This window comes from Patagioenas fasciata, chromosome 15 (genome assembly GCF_037038585.1).
Source record: "Patagioenas fasciata isolate bPatFas1 chromosome 15, bPatFas1.hap1, whole genome shotgun sequence".
NCBI classification, from domain to species: Eukaryota; Metazoa; Chordata; class Aves; order Columbiformes; family Columbidae; genus Patagioenas; species Patagioenas fasciata.
The window spans coordinates 7,044,619-7,058,958 of NC_092534.1; the positions used below are offsets into that span (position 1 = coordinate 7,044,619).

Sequence of the window (14,340 nt, forward strand, 5' to 3'; positions counted from 1 at the left end):
CTGTTTGAAATCTAACATAAAAACCATGATCATGCCTTTTTCAGGGAACAAACGTCATGCACCACACTTCTCCCTCCTGTACAAATCAATCCACTACATCTCATCTTCTCACGTATAAAACTTTACCAGATACAGATTAAATTAAAGCCCTGAAAAAATCTGATGTCCTAAACTTACAGATGCATAAAGAGAACTAAAAATCATGGATGATGTACAGAAATAATGTCTTATATCGATGAATATTTACCGTTTTATTGCCATCTGCTTCATTATCTAACATTGCAGGTCTTTTTGTTCCATTACTTCTAGCCTGCATTGGCCATAATCTGATCTGATCCTGGGGAAACCCCTAAAATAAATAAAAATGGTGACATGAAACAAACAAGCAAAGGCTAAGATACTTCTATTAAACTCAAACAGATCTTCTCTTTTAAAAGGTCTAAATTATTACTGCTGGCAATACCTGGAGAAGACAAAGACTATGAAGCAACCACAATGTCATCAAATAAATAAATACAAATATTCGTCTACAGAGAACTTACCATTGTTTGAGAGAGATTTTGAACAAATTCCGTAAGCGTGGAGTTTTTTAATACTTTGAAAACAGTGTATTTCACTTTTTCTTCATCATACATATCATTGCCTTGGTGACCACAGAACTGATCCTCTGCCACTATCTGAAAAATTACATTTAAAGGTTACTATTTGTTTAAACTCAGTTGCATAATGCAATACTTTCTGATGCTGCTCTCCTATGCAACATCACTGGCTCTCTGGACAGCGGCACACTGCTAACGCTATTCGTGTTCACAGGAAGATGATCTGCAAGTCTACAGATTAGAATGAAATTAAAAAATAGTGATTGATAGTCAAATCAGTGTAAGTAATTAAAATGCACTAATTCTTACAAATGCCAAACAATTAAAAACCAGTTGCGCTTAGATTCCAATCTTGGAAACACGTTCTCTAACAAGCTTGGCACTTAAAAAAAGGCTACATAATTGTTTTGCTGGTGTAATGCGAGGAAGCTGCCCTAAAACATCTCCCACATCTCCCGTGGCTCCCACACAGTCTTTGTTAACAGAAAGACAAACGGTGCCACTCAGCTCAAGCGAAACTTCACCGGTATCTCTGCTTTGGAACAGCAGAAAGAAGATGCGAGGAAACATGGAGGCAAATGGAAAATGGGTTCTATTTTCTTGTGCCAGATGGGCGCTGGAAAAAGCCATAAACAGGGTTCCTTAAGGCAATTCATAATAATCTAGTCCATCTGGCTTTTCCAAAAAGATAATTGCAAATATAAGCACTCTCTCCTTCTGTTTCTACTTGATGAGCTCAGTTTGGCAGTAGTCCAGGCTTGCAGCCTATGGCTAGATAATTCTAATTTTAGAAAATAATTCTTGAAAGAGATAAAAGTGATGTGACAGGGCAGCCATTTAAAATAACCTGGTCCTTTTCCTTTCACCTGAACTTACTCTTTTTACTTGGAAGCACATAACTTCCGGAGAAAACAGAAATGTCTGTAACATACTGTACCCTTTGTTTCATTAGGATTTGTTGCATAGGTAAATAAACTTACAAGCACTAAAATAATATAACTTCAAACGCTATTTTCAAACACAAACTTAAAAAAAAAATCAATAAAAAAGGAAAAAAAAAATCAATATTTGTCTTGGGTGGCTCAATATTCTGAATTTTAATGGCAAGACAGTTGGCACGTGATAGTTTCAAAAGCTGACCTGCACTTGCATATAGAGGTGAGCTTCCTGCCTCTCCTTCCTCTTCTGAGCTTCTATCCTCTTCTCTTCTTGTAGCCTTTCTACAAGTTGTTGAGGAATATCATGGTCTGTGACAGGCTGCAAAACTTCACCTACAAAGCGGATTTGGGATGTCATTTCAAGATTTACATCAAACAGGGTTTTCTTCATATACACTTGACTTTCCTCTGATTTGAAGTCAAACCATCTTTTTTCGTCTTTTAATTAAAAACATGGTTTGATATCATCATGTTTTGGCAGAAGTAGCACTTTCTATTCCAAGCCAAAATGCACTAGTTCCATGAAATATGAATATTTAATTCAGAAGTCTATCATACACTTCAGGATTAACAAAAATATTTACCACCCCAACTTTTTTTAGTATACATATATGTCCATGTATTTATAATCGATTGGAGTTAGTTTCTATCACTGAAGTTAGTTCACCAACATTTCCACCCCATAGAACAACCAAAGCTGAAGCACTTTGTAGATGCACAGTCTTGAAGACAAGACAACACCAGATTAGCGCAGACTTTGCAAGAAAGGCTGGTTGATCCCACAGAATCTCTAAATTCCCACTATAACTAACGAAGCCCCCTTGTATAGGAAGACTGTCAGCAATTCAAAAGTCAAATACAGCCCTGTGTCCCTGTAAGTACATCTAACGTGGAGCACATGGTGAGCATACATACTTAATTTTGATTCCCTGATGTAAACCAACATGTACGCGTTGGTACAGTGCCGTACAGATAAGTCATCATCATGACCGCCGTAGTTGTGTTCAATTGCTTCTTCCTTTGTACATCTTGACACAACATCGTCATCAAATTTACACCACTAGAGAGAAAATTTTAGATAAATATTATTTTGCACACAAAAACATGTTCTTGAATGATAAATTAATCCTATTTCTGGCATGCCTTTCAGCTTCTTGAAGTAACTGTAAGTGCTCTTCAAGCAGCATGAGTTTATCAAAAAATAAATCTAGTTCAGTATAATTTGTGCTACCTGTTACTTGTGCTCAGTGTAAGGCCATAAATAAACCTTCACTGAAATATCTGAACCTCTTACACTGAGTATCAAAATCCCAATAATTATTAGAAGACCTTTTCCTTAAGACTATCATTCAAAAATCTAACATTTTTATATGAATTGGAAAACTGACCCTCATTTGTTGTAAAATGAAATAAAAAGCAGTGATGCACAAAACATCCAGTAATCACTGGTGCATTTGAAGTACTTTACAGCAAATTTTCAACTAAAACAAAAAAGCCAATTAAGAATGAAAGAAAAATAGCAACAAATTCACAGCAAGATCTGAATTTTACTGTGAACGGTCATGTACACACAAAACCAGTCAACTCAAGGGAAGAGGCACCTGACCTATAAACGTCTGATCCAATCAAGTCACCTAAACCTGTACCAGGTACACGCAATAATATTGATAACTTCTGAGTCATGGAAACATTTGAAACATTCGTATTTGCCTAAAAAAATGCTGGATAAAATCTGACTGCAGTGTAACTTCAACATATATACACACACAACTGAACGGATTCCCTTCGTTAAAAGTCTTTGCCAAAAGCCAATAGCAAAGATGAAGCTGCTCCTCTTAAGAGCCAACTGATTCTTTAATGCCTGCAAATGCAGGCTCCACCCTACAGAGTAAAAACTCAACGTGAGAGTTGCTCCTTTTAATTTTGTAAATACAAGTAAGTTCCCCAAATATATTAGAATAGGCAACAAATGAAAGAGTATCAAGCTAAGAACTACATGGAGAAGTTAAGCCCTCAATTATGGAACAAAAATCCCAAAGATTTGCCCGTTATGAAAACTGCAATTATATATTTGCAAAACACAAATATGTTTAGGTGCATTTCAATACTCACTTTGCCATCACCCTTTGGATTTAAGTAAACAACATAATGTCCACCATGGTTATCTCCACTGTGCACTAGAACTGCATGAAGAATGTAATTTGCAGGATCTTTAGGATCTGTTTTTTGCAAAAATTCATCTAGTGGCAACTGTTCAGGAAATTCAAACCTAGTTTCGAAGAGAATTAAGACAGTTTTATTTGTAGTTAAGACAGACACATGTTGTTATTCAGGACATCAGCATTTCTAAAGCAAGCCACAAAAATTGAACAAGTTACTGTTGCAATGCCATTTCTGTCCAGGATACACTGCATACAGTGTCAGATTTTATACTGTTTTAATACAGAATTAAAATGGTCTTTATAAGCACCTCTGAAAAAGTGTGCCCTCCGTAACAAGGGTAAGAGAACTTCAACTGAAATAGTACTGTTTTGGATTCACTGTGACAAGGGAAAAGCTCAAAACCGGTTCTTTTCTAGCACAACAATTCAGCTTTTCTAGCACAGGTACCACCAGACTGGAATGTTATTTTGCCATGTCTTTCATCTGCTGCAGTTTCACCTTCTTGGTCAGACTGAAATTGTTGGAATACAGTTTTAATTTACAACCAACAACGTATCCCTTGAGAAATGATCAGCCTCTGCTTAGAGCGAGAGGGCATGGACAGAGATGGAGGGAAAGCAGAGAACTACGTATTCATCCTACTGAGTCTTGTAGCAGCTTATGGGAACATATCAACTTTCCACAGACAGCACAAATAATGTTCCACAAAGCCTTAAAGGATGCGTTCACCCATTTCATACACAAAGTAACAGCTAGAAATGACTATATAAGTATTTGGCTTGGCATTTAGAACCTTTGGGGCATGTCCACCATGTGTAACTGCACACACCTTCCTCTTGGAGTTCAACAAAAAACACTCACTCAACCACAAAACAAACCAAACAAAAACCCCAAACAAACCAACCAACCACCCACCAACCCAAAAAACTTACCTATCGTTTATCTTGATGTTTTGGTCAGTCTGAGGATCATACATAAATCTCATGAGCTGTAGATGTAATACTGGTGGCAATGTTAGGAACTTCACACCTTTCTCTGCCTCCTAGACATTTTGAATGAAATAGAGGGTTGAAATTGCAAGATTTCTGACAATTCAAAATACTTGTTTGCTGCAGAAGCCCTTCCTACGGACTTGTATTTTATAGGCTTGACAACACAATGTGCACCAAAGAACGGTTCAAAACTTGGGTGGAAGTTGCTAGTAACACTGCACCAACCTGACCAGACACTACTCCAGTAACACAAGAACCCAGTTAATTGAAATTTAGGTCCTTCATACAAGCACATGTGAACACCTCACTGTATTAAGAGCAAGTCACCTGAATAAACAAAATTAGAATAAGGAGGCAAAACGTCATTTCGATCAATTAAGAATTTCACGTTCATTGTATCCTGCTAATAAATACTCAGTACCTTCCTAAGAAGAGCTGAAGAATACATAGAATTTTACCAACAAACCCTGGTATATGGAAGCTGCTAAAGACAACATCTTTTATAAAGGCCTTTGGCTTCCTACAGTGCAGCAAAGTACAGCTGAAAAGCTCAGAAATGTGCGCACACACAAATGTTAAAAATTCCACAGGTTCATCTGGCATTCTTGTTGATGATATAAAAATGACCTCTCTAAAATCACTTTTAGAGTCATGCTAACTTTTTACTAGATGCATAGAAGGACAGACTACTCTAAGAACAACTTCTCATTCTGGAGACCTGTAGAGAAGTTAACAATTCTAGTCACTAAAACACTTACAGGTGTAAAACTCATTGCAAAGAGTTTGTTTTAAAATCCAAGCTCCATTTTAAGAAACTCAACAGCAATTAAGAGCAGCTATGTAAAAGCTTGTTTAAGGTGAAAAATCACCAAAATCACTTGACAGAATCTAGCACGGGTTTTGCAACATTTTTTGTCTACCGTAACTTTGTTACATTACTTTATCAAGGAGAGAGAAACAAAATTTAAAACCAAATTAAAAAAAAAAATACCTGCAAGCCGTGTTCTCCTGCATCGTACTTGTTATCACCATCCAACTGTTCCACTGCAACGTAGTCAATGAAGGACTCAAAAACTAAATGAAAAAATATTGGGGAGTTGTAAGGAAGGAGGAAGAAAAACCTGTAAGTTTACTCTACCCTGGAGGCTTAACAATGTATAAATCAAATAACATTAAGACATGCGAGTTTGTGTTTTAATATTTCTATCTTTATTTAAAAATAAATTATATTGCTTAAGAATGTCAAGAAATGCACCAAATTGTAGAGGCATACATCAAAATATTAACAGATTTTTAAAATCCCATAGTTACAACTGTCTGCCAAATTTCCTGTTCTCACTTTGTATGTGCCAGGTATCAAGCTGGATGATCCTGCTTGCTGGACTCTTACATGTACTTTTTTGTGTCTTGTATGCCAAGTCCTTGGTAAAATGACGACAAGGGGCCACTGTTACACTGCCCAGCTAGTTCATTCTTTCTATTTGCTTTTACTACAGCCAGGTCTAAGTAAGAATCTATTTCGTTCAAGTTCTTCTTCATATATAAATTATAACCTACTGTGACAACACTACTATCATCACCATGGCACAGCATGCATTTCTGTGACACCAGGAAAACTTGTAATATTCACAGGTTTTTATGAAGAGAGAAACAGGGAGGAAGAAGCAAGGGAAGGGAAATGGGAGAAAGGAAAAAAGGCAACCGAAGTGAAAACATTTTCCACAGAAAATGTTTTCAATGAGGTATCAAAGATTCTTTCCTCTGAAACTAAAGGAAGGATATTTCCAAGTGCTGAGCACCAAAAGACACATTTGAAATCAACAGGCACTAGAGATGCCCAACATGCTGATGTATTTGATCAGTGCACATGACAATGTATCACTTACTATTTTTCTTTCCCTTTATACTTAGCTGGATGTCATAATAATCTTCTATTCGTTCAGATCGATAGTCTACGTGTTTGCATTGGATATAAGACTGTAAACAAAAAACCACAGAATTTCAATGTATACAAGTAACAGAATTAATTCAAATTGTCGAAAAAAAAAATTAAATACATACCACCATCTTCCCCCTGAACAATTTAGGAATAGTGCCTTCTACACACGTGCCTTTCATTTTATTTTCCACATTATCAAGCAGCTGAAAGAAAAATTAGTTTTTACACAGGATAAACTTGCAGGTTTTGTATTTATTCATCACACACAGATGACTACTTCACTGATTAAACTCTAAATCACTTGCATAAAAACAAAATGTTAGTCTATTCATACTGGCATCTCCTTTCTAGTCCTTCAAATCTGTGTCTTCCACCTAAAAACTGCACTGAGGGCTGCTCCAGCTACATTCCCTTGAGTCTGGAAAACCTCACAAATGTAACGATGCATTTGCATCTTGAAATCTGCATTTCTCTCCATGGCTACGGAAGGACCACTTCCATTTATTTTCAGCCTTCCCTATCCTTTACAAATTCCTCACCCACACAAGGCCACAATCGATGCCATTCTTATAAGAAAAGAGAAATCAACCAAGGCAAAACCTCTATGTCTTAGAGACCTAATTTAAATTGATCAATGCCAGTATTACTAGGATTGTTATTAAATTATCTTATATATACACAATATCAAGAGATAACATTATGCATCACCGATCAGTAAGAAAGAGTAAAAACATACCACTCGACATAATTCCTGGACATCATGTTGCATGAAGCTGTCTAAAGTTTCCCACCTTTGCAAGACACATAAATACACAATTACTATATTATGAAGAAAAATTACTGCTCAAAAGACTTTTTTGTTTTCAGATCAAGGATTTAATACATAGCAAGAGAAAGATCCTGAGATTTCACACTGGCTGATGCTCAGGTTGTTTCAGTTCCATAGCATTTACAGGGCAGAAGAAGGGGCAGTGAAGCGGTGGGACAGTGGCAGCCACTCTGTGTCCCTCAGCCCTCTCTGGGGATGGGGGACAGGAACAGCAGCTAGAATCAGCCAAAGAGGCCAGGGCTAAGCTGTTGCTCTCAGAAGAATTCTTCCAGTCTACAACCTGGTCTCAGATTACGTCAAAAAAACCTCTTAAGAAAAGGCCTGGGAGCAACTCAGCGCTGTCAGAACGGTTTCCGCAGCATGTTTCCAGCTGCCTCGCTCCTGAGAGCCCTTCAGGTGCAGTCAAGTAGCGCTCAGGGATTATTTCAGTACATGACAGCAAGTAAATGGATTTAAACAAAATACTGGCTCCTTTCTGCTCATCTAAACAGTTAATCCTGGACGCATGGTAACCCCCAGGATGCAGGAGGCATCCAGCCTCCTGAACCATCCCTGTGCAAACACACTCCTGTGACAGGCAGGGTGACAGCAACAGCCTCCTGACACCGCGGAACACTGCAACACAGATGCTCAGTGCTACTGCCTTAAAGAAGAAAGAAGCATAAAGCATTTCCAGTTTCAGTATGAAATACTTTCTCCTACAAGCTCTTTAACTTAAACTCAAGAATGTTTTTTTAAGTCTCTGACAACTCTTCCGGAGAACCACTCCTAACCATGTGAAATAAGCCCTGTGTGCTGTAGACTCTGGCTCAGCAGCAGGTTCAAGCACAGCCCCTGGAGCCACAAGCACAGGGTGACCAGGACCAACACTGATGGTATCTGTCCCTCCATCTCTTCTCAGTGCCTCACTGTCACACTGGGCCACAACAGCATGGGGCTCCACACCGTAACACGCTGAATGGAGTGACCTGTTGGGTATTTAAAAATGGAAAATAACCTCCTGACTCCCTAGACTTTCCATACTAGCCAGCTTAAAGGATAAAATCAGAGAAAAAGCTTACAGGCTAACATCACGATAAAAAAGGGCTCCTTCAGACAATGGCATCACTTTTTACTGAAAGAAGTCAAACTTCATTAGAAACTCACAATACCCAGTAAAAAGTGATGCTCTACAGAGCAGACAGGTAGGTCTCACAAGGGCAGAACTGTCCCACACTGATTTAATGGGGGAGAAAAGACCAAATCTTCAAACATTTAATATGAACTGCTTCCTAAGACTGAACTAATTTTAAAAACCTTGCTCTCAGATACAAAATAAAGCATCTGCAACACCCTCGGGAAAGATCTCTTCATGCTACTAAAGATGACACAGTTGAGATCTTAACTCAAGATGAAATATTTACAATATCAGCAACTCTTTCCAGTGTCACAGGACAGCAGGAGTGCTGATAAACTAAATATACAGTGTGCTGGTACAAAAAGAATATGACCAGATAAACATACAGCACTGAGGTTACCAATTGCATTTTAAAATTCCCCCAAAAGATGAAAAGGGAATGTTACCAAGAGGCAAGGTTACAAAGAGCCTTATCAGGACAGAGCACTACTACAGGTTTTAGCAGACGATGCGGGATGGACGCTAGGACAGCTATGTGAAAAAGATGATACAAATTTCCTAATCTGTTTTTAAATTTTAAAAAATGCTTGTCAATATTACTACAAAGGACTGGTCTACAAATACAGTGTGGCAAACCAATGCAAAATACAATCTTTTAAAACAGTTTTTTATAAGATCCTACTCCATGCTTACTCAACGTGCAAAGCGAAGGCTGGTAAAGGTTATGCTACTCTTAATCCTCTGTCCTAATTCGTGCTCAACCAAAACATCAAGCTAGTAAAGAAAATTCAACATCCTTAATGCAGCTACATTGTGGAGTTCTATGTCTAGTGTCTAGATATTCCAGATGTAAAATTACATCCTGTAACACCATTTCACAAGAAGTACCATCAGAATGGAAAAAAATACCAGACCATGAACTGGATACTGGGCAAAAAAAGAAAATACAAAGCAAGTCTCTTTTTGTAGATGTTTTATGGAGGAGAAGAGGGTGCTAGAATGAGGTGAATGCAAAGAATTATTCTGTGTGTGTGCTTCCACACCTTTACTTCGTGCAACAGATACTCCTCTAAAGCTTTAAATCACAAAACAGAATACAGTATTATACGCTTCTCAATTGTACACAGGCAAAAATATGTGCATCTTTGATATGTCAGAAGAAAATGTTACAGCAGTCATCAATGCACAACTAACAATATGGAAATACAAATCTCTGCTATTTCTCTAAATTTAAAACAGATTTAAATTTTAAAAAAGACATTCACAATACACGAACTGCAATGTTTCAACAACATCTTTTGTCCTGAATTTTACTTAAGGTGAATGCATCACATGGTTTTCAGGTAACGGGTAAACTGTAACCAACCCTGCTTCTAACAGCTGTGTTTGTGCACCGCTCCCCTCGCCAAAAAATCCGACTTTCGGATTAGCCATATTTAGTACTGACTATAAATAAAAACCTACCCAAGTAAACTAACAAAAGTCAGCAATTACCATAATCCTATATTAACTCTTTTCTGCACCTCTCTAAAAATAGCCTGATCTACATAAAACATTTTTAAATAAAAGCTTTACAAAGCCTGTAATAGCCCAATATATAGTCCAAATTTTTGAAACTTACCCAAAAGATTTTGTTAACTTTTTAGTTCCGACTGGTTTGTCACTATGTTGCAGCTCATAAAACACTCTTTGCAATGCTAAAGGAACACTTTTGGATGAATCATCTCCTTCTGTGGGCATCATGTACACAGCCTGAAAAAGCATTTAGTTCAATTAGTATCTAAGGAAAAGTTTATTGCTCATATTGTTTAACGTATTCTTTCCTCTTCAGTGGCTTCCTTTGTATAACTCCATTTAATCATCACTTCAAAACAAGTCTGAAAAAAATCTCATACCATAGTGTAAAAACATTAATTGTCTGGAATGAGTCGTCTTAGAGCACAGTGGTTAGGAAGACGTGAACGACAGATTCCATTCACGGTTATTTTATCTACATAGCTCCCTTACTCCACCCTAGAAAAGAGAATGCAGTGAAGCATTCAAAACCTTCCAACAACTTATCACACCTGCTATGTCTATGCACTCATTGCAGCATGACCAGATATACTGATCAGTATCACAGGCTTTTGAAAATAACTTCAGGTTTGTGCTGTAGTTTGTCTGTCTGTGAATACTGTCACCCACTGCGGGGGGTGACACACACAAATGACACCAGAGTTTATTTATAATTACTGCATTCCAGTTGCCATTGAACAAAACCACTAGTATTATTTCTTCTGATATTCTAAGTGTGTTACTACAAAGCACAATTTCAACGCACAGTCTTTCTTTGTTTCTTCCATTTGTGTACGTAAGTAGTATCAAAGCCTGCTTCTCAGTTTCTCCAAGCTAAAACAAACCACTTTTCAAATACAATCCCCTACAAACCTTTGTTTTTATGCCTTACCCTCCAAACTCTGAAAGCTCGACCTCAAGATCAAGGCATTTTGATCTATTTGAAAAAGGCAGAATCCTTAATTTAACACCAGAGACATTCCCTCAGGAAATGAACACAAAAGAATGACAGGGACATGCATAGACAATGGCCATAAGCAACAGACACAGATATGAGAAACATTTTAGATATTTACATAGGAAAAGAATGCTACAGATAAGCATGAACATACTGCTTAAAGTCAAGAAAATTACTTGAGGAAGAGAAGAAAATACTGTGTATGAAATTCCAAGGTAAGGTTAAGTATATTAGATACATTGAGGAGAAATGTACTGGACCCGTATTTCTGATTTCAGCAGTTACACAAACATTCTGCAACGTTCTCATGAACTGCAGGGAATTTTTCAACAGAAGCAGCAAAGAGTTTTGAAACTGCCTGGATTCAGCAGCAAGCACTGACTGGCCAGACACACTGATGACAGACACAGGAGGACTCACGTGATCTGGTCCAAGATCAAATCTGGACCTATTTGGGAAGGAATCACCACCCCTTGCCTGGGTAGACTATATTGAAGCACAGGTTTATCCCAAACAGACAAAGACAGAGTCTCAAGAGGAAGTTCCTTTGCTTTATTCCCTACCACTGAAGCCACCTGGTTGCTAACAAAGGGAGGTCTCCTTTCAAATATCCAGGAACCTCCCATCTGTGGTCTGGATACAAAGCCAGGGAGAAAGGATCTCTGCATCGATCCTCACGCAATGCCCACTCTCCACAGGTCCGTGCTTGCTCTGACCCACTGGCCGTGGCTCTTCCAGCTCCACTCCTGGCAGCAACTGCTCTCAATAACAGTAATAAAATCACTATTTCTTCTAAGTAAGGAGGATTAACAGAAATAATGGGATTGGTGATGAGCAAACTGAGGATATACTATACATTTTATTTTACTTGGCTTTAAGAGAGGCAAGTTTGCTCAAAGTGAAAACAAAAATGTTTTCAGAAATTAATTTTTTCAGGTGATACGACTGGTGATTCTTCTTTTATCTGTAATAACAGCAAGTGAGCATTAAAACTGTCTAAAACTACCACTGTAGTCTGCTCTGTTTACAGGGGTTCTGAAAACCTGAAGAATGAGCAGAGAACTGGGCATTTCAGCTGATGTCCATAACATTTCCATAAAGGAAGCTGCAGGTCACAGTCAGCAAATCAAGCTTCTCATGTGGTCACTATTCAGATGTTATCACTCCCTAAAAGCTGGTATTTATTTGGAGGCTGGGGAGGAAGTGCAGGGGAATGCCTGAAAACATTCGTTCAGCTGAAAAAAACCCTGTATCACAAAAAGAATTTCTTCTTCACAGAACAAGATTACTTCATGGTACATATTGATTTACTGACTACAAGACAGTCTTGAAAGGAACTACTCAATTGGATTAGATGTAGCTATTATAAAAACACATTTTTCTTTCAAGAGCAACGTGAAGGCATCCAAAAAAATAAAAGGCACAAACATTATGAGTGCCGAGCAAAAAGAACAGGTATTATAATAAATGATGAACTGAATGAGTAAATTATACCTCATGCAAAAAAGAAACAGGTGCATCATTTAAGACAACACAAGTATTTATCTCTTGTCCGTGGCACTGGTAAGATGTCAGTTACAGTCTGCTGGAGTTCAATGCGCTACTTTTTGCAATGCTTCAGAGCAAGCAGCACATTGCAAAAGAGGAAAAAGAAAACCCAACTAGGACACTTAGAGGCCACAGCGATATAAATAATGATAAAATGGTGGAAAATCTAAGACGGTGAAAAGTAGGTACATTAAAAAGGCAAATTTTGGAGAAAAGAAAACTTAATAGAAACGTAACAACCAGCACACACAAGAGAAAGCAGAAGTCTGAAAGTTCAATTTCACTAAGAGACACACAGTAAGCACAGGAATGTGCAGAAGGACAAATGAGGATCAATAGGACACTCCAATAGACTAAATGGTGCCAAGTTACATTTTTCCCCAAGTATATCTCTACTTCCAGATAGCCACCTCATGTCAAGTCAGCATTTACGTCTGCATCCCCTTAGGGCTTCTGCACCACTTAAAAACTATACATTATCCAGTATATCTCATCTTGGGTTTGGATGAGATCTTTATTAAGCTGGTATTCAAAGCAGTTCTTCCAGCAAAGAAATAACATCTATGTTAAATAAAAAACATATGAATGAAATGAATATAAAATAAAGTTGTTTAAACTACTAAAATTATAACACTTGCAATCACTACAAAGATGCTAACCATAATAACCGAAAATTCAACTGTGTAACATAAGGTAAAAAACAAAATACATTAATTACAAAGGTCATGTTTATGTTTTTACACTGTTGACTTCTCTATTTTAACTATTTTAAGAAAGAAAAATTAATTCCGTCTCTCATCTGCAAGATTTAGAAGTTTTTTTTAATTCCAACAGTCCATAGCAACATTAGCATGTAAGACACCCCCTTAAGCTCAGATCTTCAACAGGTACTCTGTGCTTTCATAAAAACCAAGGGTCCGTGTTCAACAAATCCCAAAAGCAGGTGCCTGCACTCAGCCTCAAGTGAGATGTGCGTCACCACGGACGTCACAACTTCTCTAAGAGGATGAAGGAGGCAAAAGGAACAGACAGCTATGTTTTGAAGCATTTCTAAATATTGCATATTTCAATTAGCAATCTCATTTTCTTTTACATGTTAATTACCTTTCGTAGTTGATTTGTGAAAAATAAAGTCTGTAACAAACTGTTCATGTAACAAGTTGCTCCCTGGTTCTTCAAGCCAACGTAGCCGGTGTGCTTCTTTGAATCCCATCTAGAAAACAATTAGTAGTTAAAAACAAGACAGGTTTTTATTAACTATAATAAAGGGTGTTCGTTCTAAGGTAGCACTGCTGGTAGATATGAGCCATGCTTCATTACTGAAGTTCAAATAACAGGCTACACTTCACCACTGCCTGCCAGTAACAACAGTCTCTGCAACTAAGTGTTCTGTTATTTTGTTAGGTTTTTGTTTTGTTTTGTGTGTTGCGAGTTTTTTGTTTTGTTTGTTTGTTTTGAAGATATTTACTATGAAAGTGTAGTGGAAGCAGGAACTGTATTTTTAAGGGCAAGTCTGCATTTCAGTACAACCAATCTGTTTAAAAGTGACCTGATGCAGAATGACTCAAATGAGGCAGTTTTAAAACACCTGTAAAGCAAGGCAAGTCAGACAGCAGAGCCACCTGCCTGCATCTGAAACCCTCATCAGCAGTGAGTTCAGAAATGATGAGGCTAGATTTACAGAGGTGTTAAATCACAAATCA

At 37.7% G+C, this 14,340-nt stretch overlaps 1 protein-coding gene across 2 annotated transcripts in view; it reads right to left on the bottom strand.

The window, feature by feature from the left end:
- USP7 (ubiquitin specific peptidase 7) overlaps window positions 1–14,340 on the bottom strand; it is a 68,887-nt gene that overhangs the window by 16,989 nt on the left and 37,558 nt on the right. For both annotated transcript variants that reach the window (XM_065850381.2, XM_071815325.1), the window contains exons 6-17: window positions 13,742–13,850; window positions 10,199–10,329; window positions 7,368–7,422; window positions 6,754–6,834; window positions 6,579–6,669; window positions 5,684–5,766; window positions 4,633–4,742; window positions 3,650–3,806; window positions 2,453–2,597; window positions 1,740–1,870; window positions 543–677; window positions 248–349 (exon numbers count right to left, since the gene is read on the bottom strand). In XM_065850381.2, coding sequence (XP_065706453.1) covers window positions 248–349; window positions 543–677; window positions 1,740–1,870; window positions 2,453–2,597; window positions 3,650–3,806; window positions 4,633–4,742; window positions 5,684–5,766; window positions 6,579–6,669; window positions 6,754–6,834; window positions 7,368–7,422; window positions 10,199–10,329; window positions 13,742–13,850 — 1,330 coding nt within the window. The remainder of the gene's footprint in view (window positions 1–247; window positions 350–542; window positions 678–1,739; window positions 1,871–2,452; window positions 2,598–3,649; window positions 3,807–4,632; window positions 4,743–5,683; window positions 5,767–6,578; window positions 6,670–6,753; window positions 6,835–7,367; window positions 7,423–10,198; window positions 10,330–13,741; window positions 13,851–14,340) is intronic.